The 21,001-nt window shown below is 44.2% G+C and overlaps 1 protein-coding gene across 1 annotated transcript; it reads left to right on the plus strand.

Moving 5' to 3' along the window:
- Positions 1-1,355: 1,355 nt before the first annotated feature.
- LOC115567932 (potassium/sodium hyperpolarization-activated cyclic nucleotide-gated channel 2) lies at positions 1,356-20,650 on the plus strand. The gene is made up of 9 exons (XM_030394873.1): positions 1,356-3,547; positions 11,498-11,704; positions 12,040-12,253; positions 13,086-13,247; positions 14,224-14,442; positions 15,677-15,823; positions 15,933-16,173; positions 16,310-16,474; positions 16,814-20,650. Exons 1-9 carry the CDS (start codon positions 2,853-2,855, stop codon positions 19,222-19,224), a joined length of 4,461 nt encoding a protein of 1,486 aa, XP_030250733.1. The 5' UTR covers positions 1,356-2,852; the 3' UTR covers positions 19,225-20,650.
- Positions 20,651-21,001: the final 351 nt, after the last annotated feature.

Raw genomic sequence — 21,001 nt, forward strand, 5'->3', positions numbered from 1 at the left:
TTTCAGTGGTGGAAGGAATTTTCAGATCTTTTCCATAAGAGAAAAACTCTCGAGGAAGTTTAATTTACGGCATGCATCATATTCTATAAGATCATCACATGTTTGTAGCCTCATTGTCCTTTGAGAACTGCAGATATCTAAAAAGTAATTCTAATTTCTAATTAGTAATTTAGTTTAAGGAGTAGGGGGCTTTTCTCAACTCAGTAAAGGAACACTTAATCCTTCAGATTATGAGGAATGTCTTAATTGAAAAGGGTATGAGCACTTTTCAAAAGACCAGTGTATAAGAATTGGCCACCTGTCGAAATCATATTCCAGACACATATCACCATAGCAACTGCTGACTGCTGCTAACTGTAACTGCTGTTAGCTAGGTAGCTCAGTTAGCCGTGCAGCTAGAGGACCAGACTGGGAGCTGAGAACACTGTGGGGAAGTGTTGGTGATGTTCACACTGCTAGTAGCCAAACATCAGAGGACATCTCTACAACACAGTACATAGAAGTCAAAACTGTTACTTTCTTACATTTTGTTGATAATTTTAGCTATTTTTGATTGTTTTGAACAAAAAATCTTATGTATTACATCTTTAATCTGTAAAACCATAGATGTGAAATAAAGATTTTTTCTGATTGTCGGTATAGGTGATCTCACTAAGATTGCCGATAAAATAAACTAATTTATTTAAAATATACTATTTTGGCTCTGATGCAGCCTCCTCTAACACAATGTCCCACCCATAACACTGTCTGGTTGGTAACACGTCACAATTAATAGCCTGTAAACAATGAATAATCTGAATATGCAAAGTAAATAAATGTATCAAATAAATGTAGTGGAGAGGAAGTATAAAGCATAGCATAAAATGGAAATACTTGAGTAAAGTACGTGAAAATTGTAGCTAAGAACAGTACTTGGGAATATTGTACTTTGGTTTACTCCATCAAAAATCAGATTTCAGTCCCCTTTATTTGGTTCTGATTGGGATCCATGTTGGCCCTGAAAAAGCCACATCTGTCGACTGGTATAGTTAAGTGTGCAGACTAATAAATAAATACATTGGTATAGATCCAAAATAAGCAACATCTTCCTGTGTACTGAAGAACACTCGGATCTCAGCAGGTGACAGATAGTTTACTGTGTATTATACAGAAATCTTGTCTGTCATTTTAAATGAACGGCTTTTTAAAAATCCGCCCTGAGTGACAGAATATCATAATTTATTTCACGATAAATCACCATTAAGATACCCGAGCTTCATCCTCATCACCAGCCTACTTTGGACTTGACAGCTTTTGTATGTTATCTTGCCTTTTTCCCGGTGGTTTGAACACGATTTCATAATCCCTCTCTCCATCACGCTGTGTTGGTGAGAGAGGATGACGCGCGACCTGTACCTGCGAGGCATGCGTGCGTCTTGCGCCGGCCGGGCATGCGGCCTTGGGGGACGGATGATGGGGATGCGGATGCTATGGCAACAGGCCGATTAGATCCAGACCTTTATATGCGACTTTATTTATTTAATATTTCATTTGCGTGTGCCGCGCGCCACTGTGGACGTGCCAGTCCGACCTCTGTCGAGTCAGACTGACAAGTGAATTTTATATATAAACTGCGCTCCAGTCTGTGAATGAGCGGCCACCATAAAGGCTCAACAAGTTGTTTTATTTATTTATTTATTTTCAAAGGAGGAGCTGCTGTTGAAACAAAGAGCTACTCAGTCGTCCTCGGTGCCATAAAGAAGGAGAGGACGCCGCCGTTTGGACACAATGTCATTGGAAGTCGGCAGAAGTGGAGGAGAAGGCAGCGGCTGCTGATGAGAGAGCTCAAGATTTCGGGCGTCAGACTATGAACACCTGACCAAGTTAATTCCGGCATCAGCTTCACGAAACAGCCCCGCTGTGGAGCTTCCTCCTTTCCTCCGGCTGTCTGAGCGCCTCGGTCACAGCCAGGCGCGCCTTCCATCATGAGTGATTTTCCGCTCGGATACTGAAAATGACAACGTGCTGCCGATTCCGGGAAATCATGGGCTAGATTTGGGGTAAATTGGCTCCGTTTCCGCTGTCTCGCGTGTCCCTATCGGTGTGTTTGTCTGTGTGCGTGTCACAATGAATCAGTGCGCCTCGGAGTGTGAGCGCCTATTATGTGCGTCCCTTATGTCCATTAACAAGACATCCCTCCTGACAGAGGATCAAGTGTCCTTGTCATTCATCCGCGGATGAATGTCCCCCTCTCTGCCACCTTACCGCTCACATCAGCTCTTGCATAATGATATATGTAGAAAATAGCAAAACTGGGTGAGCAGCAGCCCTGGACACATAAAGGCTTCACGGACTGGACACCGACGGCCAATGAGCGACCAGCTCCGTTATCTACAAAAGACCGGGAATCTGGTGCCAATATGACCGGCGTCGGAGCGTTGAGGGCGGCTGTGGAGAGGAGAGGGAGGGCCTCGGGGGGAGAGCAACGTTTCAAGGACGAGGAAGGAGGAATGACAGAGAAACATCTGTAAGGACAAACGAAAGAAAGGAGGAAAAGTGAGGCTGCTGGCGTCACACCGGCAGGGTGGAGGATTTAATGTCTGGATGGAGCTTTTTCCAAGGGCACTGAGGTAAGCATGGCCTCACCGGCGGAGAGAGGGCGGAGGTGTGAGCTGTCGGCTCCAGCAGAATGACTGGAGACCCTCAGACCACTCCTCTGTAGCTTCTTTACAACAACATTCAAACTGACATTGACACTCTCACCTATGTGATCTATTCAGCTTGACTACACTAAACAATAGTTTTCCTGAGGAGGTGGGAGTTACAGGTTATATTCATCCTCCCCTCACCCTCCTCCTCCATCCTGAGTTGGGATGGATGGGGTGGCTGGAGGTGTGGGCACCCCCAGTAGCACAGGGGGGTCTGGGGGTGACAGCCTCCCCAGACGCAATGGAGGGGACTCAAAGCGGCGCAGTAAGGGCAGCCTGCCCTCCCCTGGCTACAGGCTGTCCCAGGCCTCGCTGGAGGGGGAGAGGGGCTCCTTTGGGGCAGACAGCAGCTCCTTAAGTGGGCGGGGTCGCCGCCTCTCCATCATGAGCTCCTCCACTAGGGATGGACTCCCATTCCGCACAGCAGGCACCCCAACCACCCCAGTGCCCCTGCCGCCTCCTCCGCCCTCCTCCACTACAGCCCACCCTGCTCCTCCACGCTCAGTGGGCTTCGCCTCATCCCGCGCCGCCCTGACCTCCACCTCCTCCGCTGGGACTGGAGTGATGGTGGTGGCCACCGGCCTGGAGACCACGACCACCACGGCCTGCAACACCACCGCAGGGACGCCTGAGATGATGGGCCAGTCTGGACTGGGCGGGTTCGGCATGGGCCTTGATGGGGAGGACTACAGCACTTCCAACCAGAGCACCTTCATCCAGAGACAGTTTGGGGCCATGCTGCAGCCGGGGGTCAACAAGTTCAGCCTGAGGATGTTTGGATCCCACAAGGCTGTGGCGCTGGAGCAGGAAAGACTGAAATCAGCCGGGGCGTGGATCATACACCCCTACAGTGACTTCAGGTATGGAGTCACTACACAGACACACACACACACACACACACACACACACACACACACACACACGGTTTGTAAAATAAAAGCCACTTGTAGCACATTAAAGACACACAATGTTCTTTTGGTGGTAATGAGGATCAAAGCAAGTTGGGAGCGTGCTCACTTCTGTGAGCACACTTGAAGCACAATGATGGACACTTAAGGAGGAGGAAGGGACAGGGAAAGACAAAAAGATCATACATTCAGCTGCTGCTTCAGTCGCCAACAGGGCAAACGGGGAGGAGGACAACTGGGAGGAGAGAGAGGCATGCAGGAGGCTAAATATATATTACTAGGCGCACAATAGAAATGTATGGGAGGGTTGGAGGGGATCTCTCTGGAGTGAGAAAGGCTAAAAGACAGAATGATAACAGGGGAGTGGAAGAAATGTCCTTGGAGGAACGATGAACCCAGAGGGAGAGGTGTTTATGGAATGGGCAGTGTGTAGGTGATGAGGCCTCCAGGAGAGACACCATGCAGTGATAGCAGATCTCCGTTTGTAAAAAAAAATTGTGGCAGATAAATACTAATTGCAGTTTGCTAGTTTTCAGAAGGAATCATTTCACAGTTAGAGAAGGGCAGAGGTGAGGAGATGCAAATTAAGAGGACAGATTTAGCCAAGAGGTGTTCAGGCAGCAAGAGACGCCTTCCATGTCAATTAGGTAAAATGTTAAGTGTGTTTTGGTGTGAACAGTGGGTGAACCTAGCACAGCACTCCCTGCTGGTGGCTCCGAGCCACAACACACCCTGTAGTAACTTCTGTTGAATGTGTCTCTTTGGTTTTTTTGAATGGAGGTGAGCGCAGAAGACTTTCAGTGTGTCACAATATTTACAGACAGGCATGCCAAGCATCCTTGGACAAACACGCTTCTTGCAGCATTCATCATCTCCAGACACACTGCAGCAACAATGGATGACTTGATCCCCAAGGCTCCTGGCCCACTTTTGTCTCATCAGCCACACAGACACACACACACACACACACACAGACACACACACACGCAGACTCGTTTAGCATTGTCTGTCAATTTGATGACCACTCACGAGCGCTGCTTATGCTCGCAGGAGATATGGTGAATGAGGTCAGTGAGGGGTGGAGGAGGAGGAGGGAGGGCTGGATGAAGAGGTGTGGATGGATGTGAATGGAGTCTCTGCCGCCCCGTCCTCCTGCGCTTTATTGATATTCACGCAAGATATCTAATGATGTCTAATTATCCTGTCCGAGAATCACAATTGGATTAGGATCAATTATGTATGTCTTCCTTGAATTATGCAAGTTGAGTGTGCGCAATGCATAATTCAGTCATCTAACTTTTTCCATTAAGTACCTGTAGTCTGAAGGGGGAGTTTGTGAGGGAGAGAAGGACAGACAAATTACTTTCAAAGCCCCTTTATTCCCCAGGATCGACCTTGACCACAAGAGCCTGTGTGTGTGTGTGTGTGTGTGTGGTCCCTCTTTATTGAGTCTACTGATAAGCCCTCTCGCCCTCCACCTCGTTAAGAAAAGATGTGTTGCTGCTGCACCTATAAGAATACGTAACGAGAGGTGGAAGAGGTGATGATTATTCTCAGAGAGGCGCGCAAAGTGGAGATGAGGGGATGAAAACTGGCTGTCACTACGGATGAAGCAGGGTTGGTGGCATTGCACATATAGCGACAGAGATTCATTATATAATAAGCGGTTTGCTGTTGTGCCAGTTCGTCTGTCTGAGCGGCAGAATGATGGGAGGTAACTTGCTCAGAAGTGACATCTGGCCATCCACGAACAGGGAGCCAATCAGAAGACGCTCCGGAGACACTTGGCCTCAATTACAGAAGAATTAGTGTTTGGTTTGACAACAGCTGAGCAGGTAGATGCAGGTCAGTTCTCCTTCCGGCACCTGCTCGTGTTTGAAATGGCATACTGATGAGGCTGAGGAGAAGCTTTGATTGCATTTGCAATTCCTATCTCTGTGCACGAGTGTGTGTGTGTGCACTGTGAGTACACAATAGTGCGCGTGCATGTATACCTGCATGAAACACACACTACCCAGTGTTGCGTCAGTCCACACCTAGGAGATCAGAAGCCCGGCCTCGTCAGGTATTTAGCCCAACATGACAAACCTTCACATCGTTCTCAGTTTGGATCTGATGTCTTCTCTTGTCCGTTTGGTTGTTCTCGTTCCTTTGAGCTCCACCTGGCTGCCACCCGACTACAGTGGAATCTGGCACACAGAAGCTGATGAATGTGCAGTGACATGTTCAATGTCAGCTATTGAGTTACTACGCAAGCTTAAAACATCATCGCTGCATGCTATCGATCATTTAAATCGGTGCACGCCATCTGAAAGGATTTCAGATGCAAAGCACTGTCTGTGTTACAGACAGGTGGGGAAAAAAAACATATATCATAAATGGTTATTGTCTCCTGGAGGATCATGTGCAACAGTTTATAGGGCAGTGGAGGTGAGTACACAGATGTTGAGTAAAAGCACATCCATTCCAAGTCAAGTCATTTCATTTGAAGTGCTGCTTAAATGCACAGTATGTATTTTCTGCTGCTAGCAGCCTCTCGCAACAAAGACAACAAAAGACATCGTGTGATGGTGACATGAAGTAGCGCGGGATCATGGGAGTTGTTGTCTTCACTGTTAAATAATGTCCAGTGATGATGCAAATCTATCTGACAGCAGAAATGTATTCAAGCTTTACTCACATTAACGTGGAGTCACACTGACCGAGTCACATTCCTTCCTCAGTCTCTAAAATATGGTTATAGTGACAGGCAGCCAAATGAACAGGCCATTAAAATTATGGTTTTCTCTGGGTTTGGACATTGTAGGAAGCACTGAGGATATTGTAAGCACACATCTCAACAAAACATCTGGTTGTTTATGGACAATTTAATGCAAAAATGTTACATATTATATCTTTAAAAGGAAAATAACCGTAGAATTTTGAGCCTCATTCTCAACCTTTTAAGTATAAAAGTAAAGGTAGTGTAAATTATAAATTATAAGTGTAAATTATAATTACAATTAGGATTATAATTGACTTTATATTGTTATTACTGTTGCACCAGAGCATACGTAGCATTTTACTGTTGTATCTGGAGGTGGAGCTCATTTTCTCTAAGTTTTATACAGTTACGTTGTTTAGTTAAAACAGTTATTGGGGGAGGAAAAAAGAAAAAAACAGAGTCTGTCTTGACTGTCCTTTATCAAAATAACTGTAACATAAAATCACGTTGGAGCAATGCATTTAAAAAACTGCTTGAAAGTTTATAAGAGAAATGTGTCATTATTTTAATGGAACTCATCTGAAATGTGACCGAGGGCCCGACCCACACCTCATTTTTATCAGTCAAGTGGGTTGGCTATTTGATGTAACAACTACAAAAAAAAAACATCTTTAATGTAACATAGTGTAATTATAAGTGCAAATAATATATTAACATAAAGTACAAGTAACTCTAAAATGTAAAAAAGTAAAATCCTATTTTTTTTATTACTGATAAATCTGCTGATTCTTTTCCGGACTGATTGAATAATTAGTTTAGTCCATAAATGAAAAGGTCTTCAGTCTGTATGGAAAACAGTCAAATCTGAGAAGCCATTGAGAAGTTTTTTTATTTAATTTTTTTATTTTTAGCAATTCAAAGTGATTAATCTGTTATCAAAACTGTTGCAGATGAGCTCTCTGTTGATCAACCAATTGCAAGTTCACCCAAAAAATGTCATCATTTACTCGCCCCATACCGATTTAAAGTCAGTTGAAGATTTATATTCCTGCTACAACCCTGCAGTTCGTATTCACACTTCTATCGTCTATCAATCAATGTGCTTTAATTTTCTCTGATCTCTCTGTGTTGTGCACACTGCATGTGAGTGTGTGAGTGTGATTGGCCACAGGTGAGTTTGGCTGATTGACTGAACGATACCCGAGTGTGCAGGTTGTCCCAGGGAGCTGATTGGTTCCAGCCTCCATGCTGTAGTTTAAAGGCAATCTCCTCCCAGTGTGGCTGCATCCAGCCAGACTGCCAGCTCATCTTTTTGTGTTCAGATATCAAATAAAGCCTTTAAAATACCTTGCTGTTGGTTGGTTTTTGGGAGATGGGAGGAGGGAGTCTCATTTCCATGTTGCACCACAGGGTTTCCCCTTGGCCCTGGTCATTACAATTCCGCAAAACATTTCTGAAGTTTCACAGCAAAACAGCGTGGCGGTGTTCCCCAAAACAACTGACAGAGATGGGGAGGAGACGCCCTGAGATCCCAAACTGATTTGGAAGAAAATCTTCACTAGCTGCTAATCTAGCAAGCGGCCGTCTGAAGAGGGTGAACCAGCTTGACCTTTGCGTCAAGGGTATAAATAACGTCTTTTCCAATCAATTTGGAGACTTGTATTTTATTGTACTGAGCCATTTGATGGTTCTTTTAAAACAAGTCCCCAACTACTTCATCTGTTTTAAGAGACACTGTTTTGCTGTGAAGCTTTTGTGGATTACAAAACTGAGAGTGAGTAGTTTTTTAATGAACTGTCCTTTTTGGGCGTACTTATCCTTAAATAGACTGTTAATTTAGCTGTAGTACAACAGCAAGAGAAATGTCTATGCGTCATCACATTTTGCCGCTCTGGAAGCTCTGTCTGGTCGTGTCCTCCATCAGAACATGAAATAAAGAGCTGGAGTTAGGATAATATTTTGTATATGAATAGAACTGACAGCCACAGGATGGTTTGATGTGATTTACAGAAATTGTTCCCTGTGATCAGAGTTAACAAATGGTGTCCTCAAGGTCAGGAATAAATCTCTGGCCTCGTCTCAGCAGCTACAGAACCGCTGTGTCTGTGTTGCTGTGAATAATCCCTGTATTTATTGCCAGTGATTATGAAGTGATAGATCTGTCAGTATGAGTGGCAAAGTCAGAGAGGAGTGTGTGTGTGTGTGTAGCAGAGTGATGACTCATACTTAATCTTCATCAGTCTAGCAGTAGCGTCACACCATGCGGTTGTGTTACTAAATTAGCACTCAATAGCGATCGACCACAGAGCTTTGAGTATACTTTCTCCCAGAGAGAGCGTGTGTGAGTGTGAGTGTGTGTGTGTAGAGGGAGGAAGAAGCGAGTCATTCATATGTAGTTAAGGTGATGGATAGAGGGATTAGGAAGAGGAAAACACAAAGATGACAGGAATCATCTCCAGATGATTGCATCGCCTCTTCTGTCATACTTTAATCACTTGCAACGTCCCAGTGATGTGACTGATTTCCCGTATTTTTTATGCGAAAGAGCATACGTCATCCGGTAATACCCTCCGGCATGAGATACAGATTGATGAGGCCCCTCAAGGTTACTGATCATTTTCCGCGCTCTCTGACTGTCTCTCCATCTCAATTCAATTCTGTCCTGCCTCATTTGTTAGGACAGATAAAAGACGTACTTTATGTTGCCATGGTAGTTTTTATACTCTGTCACAAACACGAGACTATATATTGGAATCATTTAACATAAGAATATATAAGAGGATATCAGATATTACAGCATTAACTGAAAAAAAGGATGGTGAAGAGAGAGACTATCATGTCTGAAGAGTGTTTGCACACCCAAATCTGTCAGAATTGTCCTTTTAAAGGGCCACTCCGCAGAGATATGGAGAATATGACTGTAAAAACAGCAGTTTAATATTCTTTAGGGTTATTGCAGTGGCCTGGTGAGCTGTAGTTTGAAAGATGAGGGCAATTACCAGGCAGGGATGGCTCTAATTAAAAGACACTTCCAGGTGTATTGTAGGATTTGCAGGATTTATGGTGCTTGACTTATACTAGAGTCTCAAAGTCAGGATATCTCATCCTCTGCGAAATATTCTATTTTGGATCAGTCCGTCACTCTCTCCATGTGACGCTAAATCACATACCTCTTTAGATCTGTATGTTGAACACATCCTCTTTAGCTTGCAGCAGTAGACGAGAAAGATAAGATTATACAGACTCTTTTTTTTTTTTATTGCTCTCTCAAATCAATCAAGTAACATAAATCAGCATTAATGTGGAGGTTAATCGTTTATTTATCGTTGATAAATCTTTAGTATGTGTCGAATACAAGCAACTTTTTCACAGCAGTCATAGTGGGGAAAGTGTAGGTGTTACTTATGATATTAATGATGGCTCTGTTGTATTTAAGTATCCCAAATCCATACTACAAATCAACTGTATACTGTATAAAGTGACCGTGACTGTTGACCCAGTGAATTCCCATTATCAGGATAAAGAGTGACCAGATCCCCACAAACCAAAGCATGTTGTTTTGGGAATTTTGACATTATGTCTTATTAACTACAAAAAATGAACCATTCGCTCCTTAAAGTGTAAAAAAAAAAAAAAAAAAAAAAGCCATCTTGTTGATTCAGCAGCAGGCTTCTTTTGTACAAACAGTTCTGGAGTCTGAATAAATGACCAGTACGAGCTTACTTGGATGATTGAGAGTGCTGCACATTGTGGCACTACCTTATCATCAGCTGCTGTCATGGCTCTTTGTTGAAGCTGCTTTTTCCTTTTTTTGTGTGTGTGTTAGTTTCCATCATATTCAATCTACATCTTGTTTGGGGTCACGTAGCACCACATTACATTACTGCACTTTAAACAAGAATGCATAGTTTGATTGACATCAAAATCATCCTTGTGACAACAGCCACCCCTGGCTGGGATAAAAGCCACATATTAGAAAAAAGTCTGTCCTGCAGTGAAAATAAAGTATAGGACATTGTCTCAGTAAAAATCAAATGCTGTGCAGGGACACCTGGTCAGCCTAATGGGAAAAAGGTAAACATTCTCACAGGATTTTCTTGAAAAAGGCATCTAGCTCCATAATGTACAGTCCTGCATGGATTTGTTTTGAATTGCCACAAGGGGGAGCCTGCATTTCTCCACTTATTACTGAACCTGTCACCAATGCTGAAGGCGTGGCCTGCCCACTAAATGACAGCAGGGAGGTGGCCACCATTTATTTATCCTTTATCTCCTTTATGATTTTTGATTACCTTATGGTTTGTAATTAAAAAGGCCGTTCACAAGGGAAAAAATGTTGTCTGTGATGCAACAAAAATATTAGTTTCTTAACAAAATGTACAATGAAAAGTTTCCACTGTAGTAGTTTTTGTGCCATTTTAAGAAACAAAAGCATATTTTGATGATTAAAATGTAATAACATGATTGTGTTTTGCAGTCGGTATACTAATAAATCGATACACTTTACCATTTTATTAACAGGACATAATAAAATATGTGTGATGTTAGACTTGAATGTTTCTGCCAATTAAACCTATTGAATAAAAGTATTTCTGTAAGAATTAAAGGGACAGTTCAACCCAGAATAAATTAAATACATTTATTTTTCTTTCTATAACAACTAAACTTATCAGCCATATCACAGTGCAGAGGAAAGCGCATATCTACTCATGGATGAGTTGAATTGATAAATAATAGATGGATAAATAGTACTACAGGTAGATGAAAACGGAGTGTTTTTGATTTTGGGCTGTTCCCTTGTTTTGCTTTCCAATATTTCTCTGGAGCTGTTTTACTATCACTCACAATTTGTTACATTTTAAAACAGTGAGCAGCTTTTCCATTTTGTCTGGCATTGTGTCACTTTTTAAATGTAAAAAAAAAATCTTTTCAGAAAAAAACATGTACGATTCATTTTGGACACATCAGATGACAATAAGCCAGCAACAGTGAGAGCAAAGTAGTCAGTGGGAAATCACACATCCATAATTGTATTATTTATACCTGCCTTTTCTCCAAAATGTTTGGTAAAAACAGCAAACGGGCGAGCTACGAGCAAATAAGTACATTCAAGAAACATAAGACAAGAGAAAGTTGGATGATACCAAATATGTTTCACTGTCACATCCCAACCGAACAAACTGTCACTCTCTGTCTAGATTCTACTGGGACCTGTTGATGTTAATGTTGATGATGGGGAACTTAATCGTCCTTCCAGTGGGCATCACTTTCTTCAGAGAAGAGAACACTCCCTCATGGATCATCTTCAACGTGGTGTCGGACACTCTCTTCATGGTTGACCTTGTTCTCAACTTCAGGACCGGCATCATCAAGGAAGACAACACTGAGATATTGCTAGACCCCAGGTCAGTAGAAGCATTGTGCATTGTGTTTTAGTTTTGTATGTCAAAGGTGGTAACTGTGTATGTGTAGGGTCTTGAATATCAATTCAGCAGCTCTGTCACCTCACATTTAAATGTGCTCTTTTGGCCATCTGCAGGGTTTGTGTTCAAACAATCCATGTGTGAGATGTGAAAAGCTGACGAGCAGCCAGTGGCACAGCTTTGTTCACTCTCCAGTCCTGTTCCTGTTGAATATTGATGAGAATCGTTTTAGGGCCAACCAAATGTTGCAATCACTTCCACACAGCTTGACTGCCAAATCACGAATGTCACTGGTGTGCCACCCTCCTCTCGCTCAGGGCAATCCGCCAGAAATACTTGAAGACCTGGTTCACTGTTGACTTTGTGTCATCCATCCCGGTGGACTACATCTTCTTGATGGTGGACAGTCTTGACTCCGAGGTCTACAGGACAGCCAGGGCGCTGCGCATCGTCCGCTTCACCAAAATCCTGAGCCTGCTTCGACTGCTCCGCCTGTCCAGACTCATCCGCTACATCCACCAGTGGGAGGAGGTGAGAAACTCCAGGAAACAGAGTCACGGGGATGTTTGCGTGAGAGCAGGTGTTCAAAACTCATTAATATGTGAAATATAATGTTTTTGGGTAGAATCCAACATCCTACAGTTCTTTTTAAATATTGTGCAGATGACCAAGCAAGGAAGACCTTCTTTATATAGCACAAGCCTGCTCAAAGTGGGGCTACCATAAGTTTTATTGTGGCCCACCAGAGTTTTCTAGTGACATTTTCTTAATAATTAAAGAAATAAAATACTTTGCACAATGTGCTGCACAGATCATGAGCTACCAGAAGACTGTGTGGATAGTGTAAAGATAAAGGAAAGACATGTAGAAACATTTTAAAATGAAATTAAATGATTAAATAATAACAGCAACCAACCAGTAAAAGTTCATACAAGACATATGAATTAAAAACATTAAAAGTAAGAACTAATTAAAATTGAATAGAATCATGAAGAAGACCAACAGTTAGGGCTGCACAATTTATATTAAAAAATCTTCTGTATTTGTCCAGGTGTCGTAAAGAGTCGTAAAATTTGTAAAGTTGTAAAATTTGTAAAGACCTCATCAGATATCACATCATCATGATCTGAACAGTTCTTTCAGTTAAAATGAAATTGTTGATGCACAAATAATCATTTCCACTAATTGTGAATCATCATAGTATAAATAAAAATAAAGATGAGCTGGAAGAAACACCTTTTTAATACCCCATTTTGAGCATTTTTTAAACAAAACACTAAACCTCATTTGCAACCCACTTATTATTTATTAACCTCCTTACATCCATTTTTTCCTCCTCCTCTCTCCCCCTGCTCCCCTTCAGATCTTCCACATGACCTATGACCTCGCCAGTGCCATGGTGAGGATAGTCAACCTGATTGGTATGATGCTGCTGTTGTGCCACTGGGACGGCTGTCTGCAGTTCCTGGTCCCCATGCTGCAGGACTTCCCTCCTGACTGCTGGGTTTCCAAGAACCTGATGGTGGTGAGTCTCTAACCAGCCGTCTGCATGTATGTGAATGTTTTGTTTTTTTTACGCTTCAGTGAAAGATTTCATTGTGTGGAGAGCAAAAAACAGGACATGACATTCAGTTTGAGCTAAATGAAGCACACAAAGCTCTGATTCAGCTTGTTTGAACAGTGTGCACAATCTTTATTTCAGACGGATGCAGCGAGGTTCAGGTTTTAGGTTATCTGTGTGTGTACAGAGCGAGGCTGTTTATCAGATCTGTCGTTGTTTGCTCCCCGTCTGCGTTAATTGGCACATGCAGTGACACGTCCGTTTGGAATAAGATTGACTCTCATCGTCACCAAAAATAAAACGATTTTCCAATTAAAAGCCTCAGCAGAGATCAGGTGGAGGTGTGAACGCACACAAACAGTGGCAGGCCTGGGGACCTGCAGCAAGATTTCGTCACGTGTGCGCAGGACGTGGACGCAGATGAATGCACACAGATACACAGCTGTATGAATAGCTGACTCATGTCTCAGCGGATGGCTGGGTGACTGTTGCTAAGCAGGCCAATGCTGGGATTTTCCCCAGAGAAAGTCCCCTCATCCGTTGGACCATTAACATCTTAGTATAATTGGACTCACACACAAGCTAAAAGACAAAGGCACACACACACACACACACACACACACACACACACACAGAGAAAGAGACTGGTCCTTTTGTTTGTAGTCTTTTAGAGATTTATTTAATAATGCATGATGTCTTTTATTGTCTGTGTGTGGTTTTATTCACTCTGCAGCCGCCGTTTTTCGCAGCAGAGTGGGTTTTGACAGTTAAATTGCTCTGCTGTTACATGTTATGATCTCGGCTGTATTTTCTGAAGCGATGTGGGGTGTGAACAGAAAATGCTCCTGTAACCTCACTTAAAAATAAGAATAGTTCAATATTGAAATGCCTTTTAATTAACACTGCTTTTCCCCACCCTTTGTCTGTTTCCCGCTCACAGAACGACACGTGGGGTGTGCAGTACTCCTATGCTCTGTTCAAAGCCATGAGCCACATGTTGTGTATCGGGTACGGCGCCCAGGCTCCAGAAGGGATGACTGATGTGTGGCTCACCATGCTCAGTATGATCGTAGGTGCCACCTGCTACGCCATGTTCATCGGCCACGCCACCGCTCTCATCCAGTCACTGGACTCCTCACGACGGCAGTACCAGGAGAAGGTGAAACATAACGCCCATCCATCTGTTGCAGCATCCATCTTTCCCATCATACTTTTTACGGTTTAGCTGTTGAACTTGACTCAATATATTTCTGTCTCAGGCTGCAGCTAACGATCATTTTCATTATGAATGAAGCTGTGGGTTGTTTAGATCAGTTCTTCTTTTAGTCTATAAAAGGTCAGTAAAAGAAAAAAGGCTCATCACACCTTCCAGAGCCAAATAAGTTATAATAATATAATGATATAAATACAAGCATGCAGCACAGCAGGTTTAGATTATTCACTAGCTTATGTTTGGAATCACCTTCCACAAAAGCTTGATTCAGTACATTCAGATGACTGAGGACTACTCTATATTGTTAGTGCTTATACTTTCATGCTTATAGTTTGTAGAAAGTCCTATATAGTAATAGTTATAGATGCTATCTTGTATGAAGGTTAACAAGGAGAAAGAAGAAAAGTTTATTCTAATTGCACTACTATATATTTTATGTTTTGCAAAGCTCGGATCAGTAAATGTTTTTTGTTATTTTTGGCATTCTCGCTTGATAAATGACCCGCTGACTTCCTGGGAGTCAAAAAAGTATATTTCTTCTACTTTGATATATTTATTTTTCCTGTCCACTCTAATTATAACATTTTCATGTGAAATATATTTCAAATATTCTTTTTATTTTCAGGCCTTTAAATATATTTGAATGTAACCATTTGAGAAACAAAATCATTTTAGAAAACCACTCACAGCTTGTAGGCTGTGCCACTCCCTGTTTACAACTGAATATAGTGCACTTACTGACTGTAATTGTATTGGAAAGTGAAAGAGTGTGAAATATATCCACTCTACACAGCAATTTCTTTCAAATTCCCTGTAATTAAATGGAAAAACAAGATAAAAACCTGTCAGTGATAACGTAAAATGATTCATACTTATGTTCCTAAAATGTTAACATACTGCTCATCATTGAGTGTCCGTTACACTTGGAATAGTGAACGGGGGAGGGATTTCAGATCGAGCCGTAGACACCTTTCAGAAAGGTTCACACAGAGAAGTAATTTAAGAAGATGCATGCCAAAAAGGTACAGAACCAGTGGACTAATCAATGTTATTATTAGTGTTGAGTGAGTACTCAATTGAGATGAGTATCCTGTACAGATAATGTGCTTTTACGAGTTCTTGAACTTGAATTTGTTTGCAGATCTCTCACCTGTGCATGTGTGTGCTTCTCTTATTGTAGTACAAGCAGGTGGAGCAGTACATGTCGTTCCACAAGCTTCCTGCAGATGTTCGACAAAAGATCCATGAGTACTACGAGCACCGCTTCCAGGGGAAAATGTTTGATGAGGAGAACATCCTGGGAGAACTCAGTGAGCCACTTAAAGAGGTAATACATTCACCCACACACCTACACTTAAAAACAGTGAATGTTCGGTCCTCCAGCAAATCTATCGCCTTTCCTTTCCCCCATTCATCTCTTCGTTCTCTTTGGCTAGGAGATCGTCAGCTTCAACTGTCGCAGTCTGGTGGCTAACATGCCCCTGTTCGCCAATGCCGATCCCAACTTTGTGACTGCCGTGCTGACCAAGCTTCGCTTTGAGGTGTTTCAGCCTATGGACTTCATCATCCGGGAGGGCACTGTTGGACGGAAGATGTACTTCATCCAGCACGGACGAGTGAGTGTGCTGACCCGCGGCAACAAGGAAACCAAGCTGAGCGACGGGTCTTACTTTGGAGGTGAGAACATGCAGATATGGCTAGATGGTTATGGTTGTGACACAAGGTGTAGAAGTTTAAATAATGTAGGGTTAATGCATCTCACAACCCTTCTCATTGCCAGTACTCGTTCCGCTTTTCTCCTCCTCACATGTAGAGATCTGTTTGTTGACTCGTGGACGGAGGACAGCCAGCGTCCGTGCAGACACATACTGTCGTCTGTACTCTCTCAGCGTGGACAGCTTCAACGAGGTGCTGGAGGAACACCCGATGATGCGGCGTGCCTTCGAAACTGTCGCTGTAGACCGACTAGACCGTATCGGTAATCTGCATATTCTGATTGTCTCATGCATTTCTCTCACTGTCTCTTCTATTGAGCTATTTTGCATTCGGCATTCAGTTCTACGACCTTGCCAAATATTTGCAGTTATCCAGCTCATTCTGCTAAATTTCTCAGGCACTTTGTACTCAGCTGAAAGGTCAGAGCTCATCTTTGCAAACAAGCGGAAAGAGGAGAGGCTGAAATAATTAAGGCTGAGCAGTGTTCTCAGTGAAGAACAGAAAAGCCTGGAGGCTACAACCTCTGATGTTATTTCTTCAGCAGACAATGTATCCTTCTAGTAAATATTGTCTTTTTTTCTCCCCTGTTTCTTCTCTACAGGCAGGAAGAACTCCATGCTCCTGCGGAAGTCATCCCAGGGTGGATCTCTGGGGGGCAGTATGGGTCGTGGAGGAGGCCGGGGCGGAGGGGGTCCAGGAGCTGGAGGAGGCCTGGCAGCAGGCAGTTTGGGCTCCTGTGACAGCATGCTGGTCCAGCAGATTGTCAAACATGACAGCATGCCGGCCATGCAGGACGCCATTGCGGCGGCCGCTGCGGGAAGAGGCGGGGTCATGGGAGGAAGTGGCACGGTGTCTCCTCGGCCACGCCCAGTCATCTGGGCACCACTGGTTCACGCTCCTCTGCAGACTGCCGCTGCCACCAGTAATGTAGCCATCGCCCTCATGCACCAGCAGCAGCAGCAACAGCAGCAGCTCCAGCAGCTGCAGCAGCAGCATGCACTCGGAGGTTTCTTCCTGCCCTCCCCTCTTGTCTCTCCCTCTCCCTCGACTTCTTTCCCTCTGTCTCCTCCTCGCCCTCCTGTGTTACAGCCTCTCCGCCCTTCTGTGAGCTCTCTCATCGGGATGATGGCGATGGGAGGGATGGGTGGTTTTGGTGGTTTGGGTAGTTTGTCCCCAAGAGGACCATTTCCTGCCTCACCCTCAACCATGGGCCCTCCTGGTGGGCTGACATCGCCCCCTGTTGCTAAAACTCCACCCACACAAGCCTCCACTGTCCCGACTCCTGTCCAACAAGGAAGGACTCTTCATTACAGCCTCCGCCTTCAGGCTGATCACCCCTCGGTCATTGCTGGATCACTTGGAACCCCGACAGGTGCAGGGCCATCAACTCCACCCCTCCACAAGGTACCTCCCACCAACCCTTCTGCTGCTCCTGCTGCCCCATCAGATGGAAACATTTCTGTGATGAGTCAGCAGGGAGCAAAAGAAGCTCTACTACGTCATGGTGGAAACAGCTCTCAGGGGCTGCCAGCACTGGGCAGACTCACCCAGGAGGCCAGGCTGCTGTCAGCCTCGCAGCCCACTCTGCCTCACCGCTCTTGGGCAGGAGTGCAGCCTCACCCACCTCTCCACCGAAAAGCCTCTGGGGGTAATTTGTTGGCAGCTCCTTTCCTGGCAGGGCAGTTAGCCAGAGGATGCAGCGCAGGCATGCTGACCTCCAACGCTCCAATGCAGCCGGTGACAAATTTACCATTCAATGTACAAACACAAGCACAGCCCACAGCCCCTCACACTGCCTCCATACCCGCACCTCCACCTGCACACATGCCTTCAGCAGCCTCTTTGCCATCTTCCTCCCCTCCAAAGCAGACCCCCCTCTCCTCTGCCATCCCGTCACCTGCACCCACCCCCTCCTCTTCAACACCTATTCTCTCCCAGCCACCTCGTCCCAAACCAGTCCCAATGACCCCCTCTCGCTCCTCCTCTCCTCCTCCCTGCTCGACCCCTCCCACGACAGGAACCCACCCTCTGACGCTTTCATCAACTCCCCGTCCAAAACCGATCCCCACATCCTCCCCTCGCTCTTCTTCTCCGTCTCCCTGCTCCACACCGCCTCCATCTTCTGTTTCTACCCCTGTTCCGCTACCTCAAACTTACAAGTCATCTCTCACGTCCTCCTCTCCACCTTCCTCCTTCATCTCCACTTCTCCACCACGTCCGCAGAGCCCCCGAGCGAAGGCATCCAACACACCTACTTCAGTTTCTCCGCTGTCCGGCCCCAGTCCTGCCCCAACCCCAATCCCTCCTCCGATACCGGCTCCCACTCAGACCACACGCACCCGCACTTCTACACCCTCGCAAACACCAACACTCACACCTGTTACACCCACCCAGACTCTCAGCTCCTCACCGATCCCTGTCACATCTGTCCCCCCTCCAAGTAAATCCCAGAGCCCAACCCCTTCTGTCTCCAGCTCAACCAGAAGCCCCACCTCAAGCCAGATCTCAAAACCGGCCTCGCCTTTAACCCCAACTCAAGCTGCATCTCCTTCCCCAACACCACCTACTACGACCTCTCCTCCTAAAGTAACTTTCACAGTTCATCCTGTAAAGCAAACCAATCCTGTCTTTACTCAAAGCCCAATTTCAGGCTCTGGTCATCCCACCAAACCAACCACAGCAACCACCCCATCATCGGCATGTTTAAGCCCGAAGCCAAGTTCCACTAACCCCTCATCCTCCACCACCACCTCTCCTAGCATCCAATCTTCCTCTTCTCACCCCCCAAAACAACTGCCAACTACCACACCTGCCCCTAGAGAGTCCTCAAAACTCAACACACCCTCTACCACTGCCCAGACCTCTCAGGCATCCACCACTCTACCTGTCCAGTCAGCACACTCTGCTGCCCCTGCCAACACCTCACCGAAAGGTGGGAAAAAAGACACTCAGCTGCATCTCGCCAGAAAAGACTCAGAGGGACTGAGACACAAACTTCCTGCCAACATGTAAGAAAGAAGAGGAAGAAAACCTCACAGCTTGACTCGTGTGGAGGCCGAGTTGTTTCAGCGTCGGTGCCACACATCCAGTGATCTCACGTGGACGGGTACATCTTGCATTCACTCTAGGATGTGATTGTCTTAGAACGTCAGGTGTTCATGTGACTCAGCTGACTCAAGAGAAAGACTTTACAGGTCTGTTGAGTGGAGTGTGTATGGGGAATGGTAGAGTCTAAACATCCAAATGTATACATACATATCTGTGTTAGTGATTGTTGGAGCAAGCAGGGGAGCTGAAGTGGAAACAGTAAAGCGGGATGGAAGCAATAGCTGAGAGTCAGGAGTAAAAAAAAAAAAAAGAAGCAGTATATGTGAAAAGTCTCCACTTTCTTGACAATGAAAACAGCAATACATGTGAAATATTTTAGGCTCTCATAATGTGACAGGAAATGGCCTTGATAATAATAAAAAATGTGAGAAAACAATAATCCTTTTGCTGTTCGGAAGAAAGTCATTTGTGATGTCACTTCCTGGTTTCCAACTCCAACTCCCTCTTGCCTCCCATTCTGCACCAAAGTGTAATATTTTCTCATCATGGTAATAATTATAATAATAATAATGATAATTATGAGGATATAGAGTTTAAAAATCACTGTAAAGTCGATACTCATATGAATTTGAATAATTAGGAGCAGTCCACTGGTAGTTTTGTTGTCCCAGGTGTGTGGTGTTTAGTTTTTGAACAAGGACTTTTAAACCTACATGTTCACTCTGACTACTTCTGTAAAATTGTGTTTTTCGTGTGACGCACAATACTCCTCTGCTGTGCACTGTGGCTCACTCGATTTCGTTCCTCCCTGTACTGTAAATACGTGCCTCTCTGTGGGTCTCTGTTGTATGCTTCCTCACTCCTCAGTCTCTCAGTTCTTTCATCTCTTGTCTGTGTCGTCGCCTTTCATCTGATTTCACAGCTAACTGTTTCTTTGACGCTGACAGACTCTCCCTTTTTCTCGATTTACCCGACACTTTGCTCTTCGCTGCCGCCGGCCTCATGTTCAGTTTGCTCCTCCCGCTGTCGCCCTACGACACTGTTTCAGCGCCATTTCCAGTGATGTTTGATGTTTTGTGTGGGTAGCAACAAGGCATTTCTGTCTTAACCCCTGATACCATGTTGCCTAGACTATATATTAAAGGACCAAATGTTTAATTTTATATTTATTACAGCTTTAGCTTTTGAACAGAAAAAAAAAACAGCTGACAGTGCTGTCACAATGATGGTCTTGAGCGTGGAGTTGAAGGTGCTGATTATGATTTTGATGATGATCATATTGGATGTGATCTTGACAACCATGATGATGATGATGTTGATGATGATGATAATGATGATGATGGTGTATATCTGGATGTAAGAATAAAGCGGATTTAGATAGGCATGATTAGGCACGAGCTCTTTTGTGTGCCTACATGTGTGTATCTGTGTATCTACATTCACTGTAGATTGGATTTATAAAGGTACACATTTTTAAGTCAAACTTGAATATTGATGATTCAAAAAACCTTTGGACATTTGCAGAGGAGACTAGAGACAATCCACTTTAAGGTGTGGTTGCTTTTGGTTTCAGCAGTGGTGGAATATAATACATAATACACTTACTCAAGTACTGTTCTGAGTACAGTTTTGAGTTACTCCACCACATTTTAGTCTTGGCAAACATTGTGCTTATTACACAACCACATTTATTATCACGGTTTCCATTACAAGTTTCTTTGTAGCTTTGAATTATTGATGA

This window comes from Sparus aurata, chromosome 17, assembly GCF_900880675.1.
Source record: "Sparus aurata chromosome 17, fSpaAur1.1, whole genome shotgun sequence".
NCBI lineage: Eukaryota > Metazoa > Chordata > Actinopteri > Spariformes > Sparidae > Sparus > Sparus aurata.

What these genes read in the sequence shown, in the direction of transcription:
- LOC115567932 (XM_030394873.1), top strand. Translation starts at nt 2,853, where the DNA reads ATGGATGGGGTGGCTGGAGGTGTGGGCACCCCCAGTAGCACAGGGGGG. An exon ending in TTTCCAAGAACCTGATGGTG is followed by an intron (nt 13,248 to 14,223) that starts GTGAGTCTCTAA and finishes TCCCGCTCACAG; the next exon opens with AACGACACGTGGGGTGTGCA. An exon ending in AGACCGACTAGACCGTATCG is followed by an intron (nt 16,475 to 16,813) that starts GTAATCTGCATA and finishes TCTTCTCTACAG; the next exon opens with GCAGGAAGAACTCCATGCTC.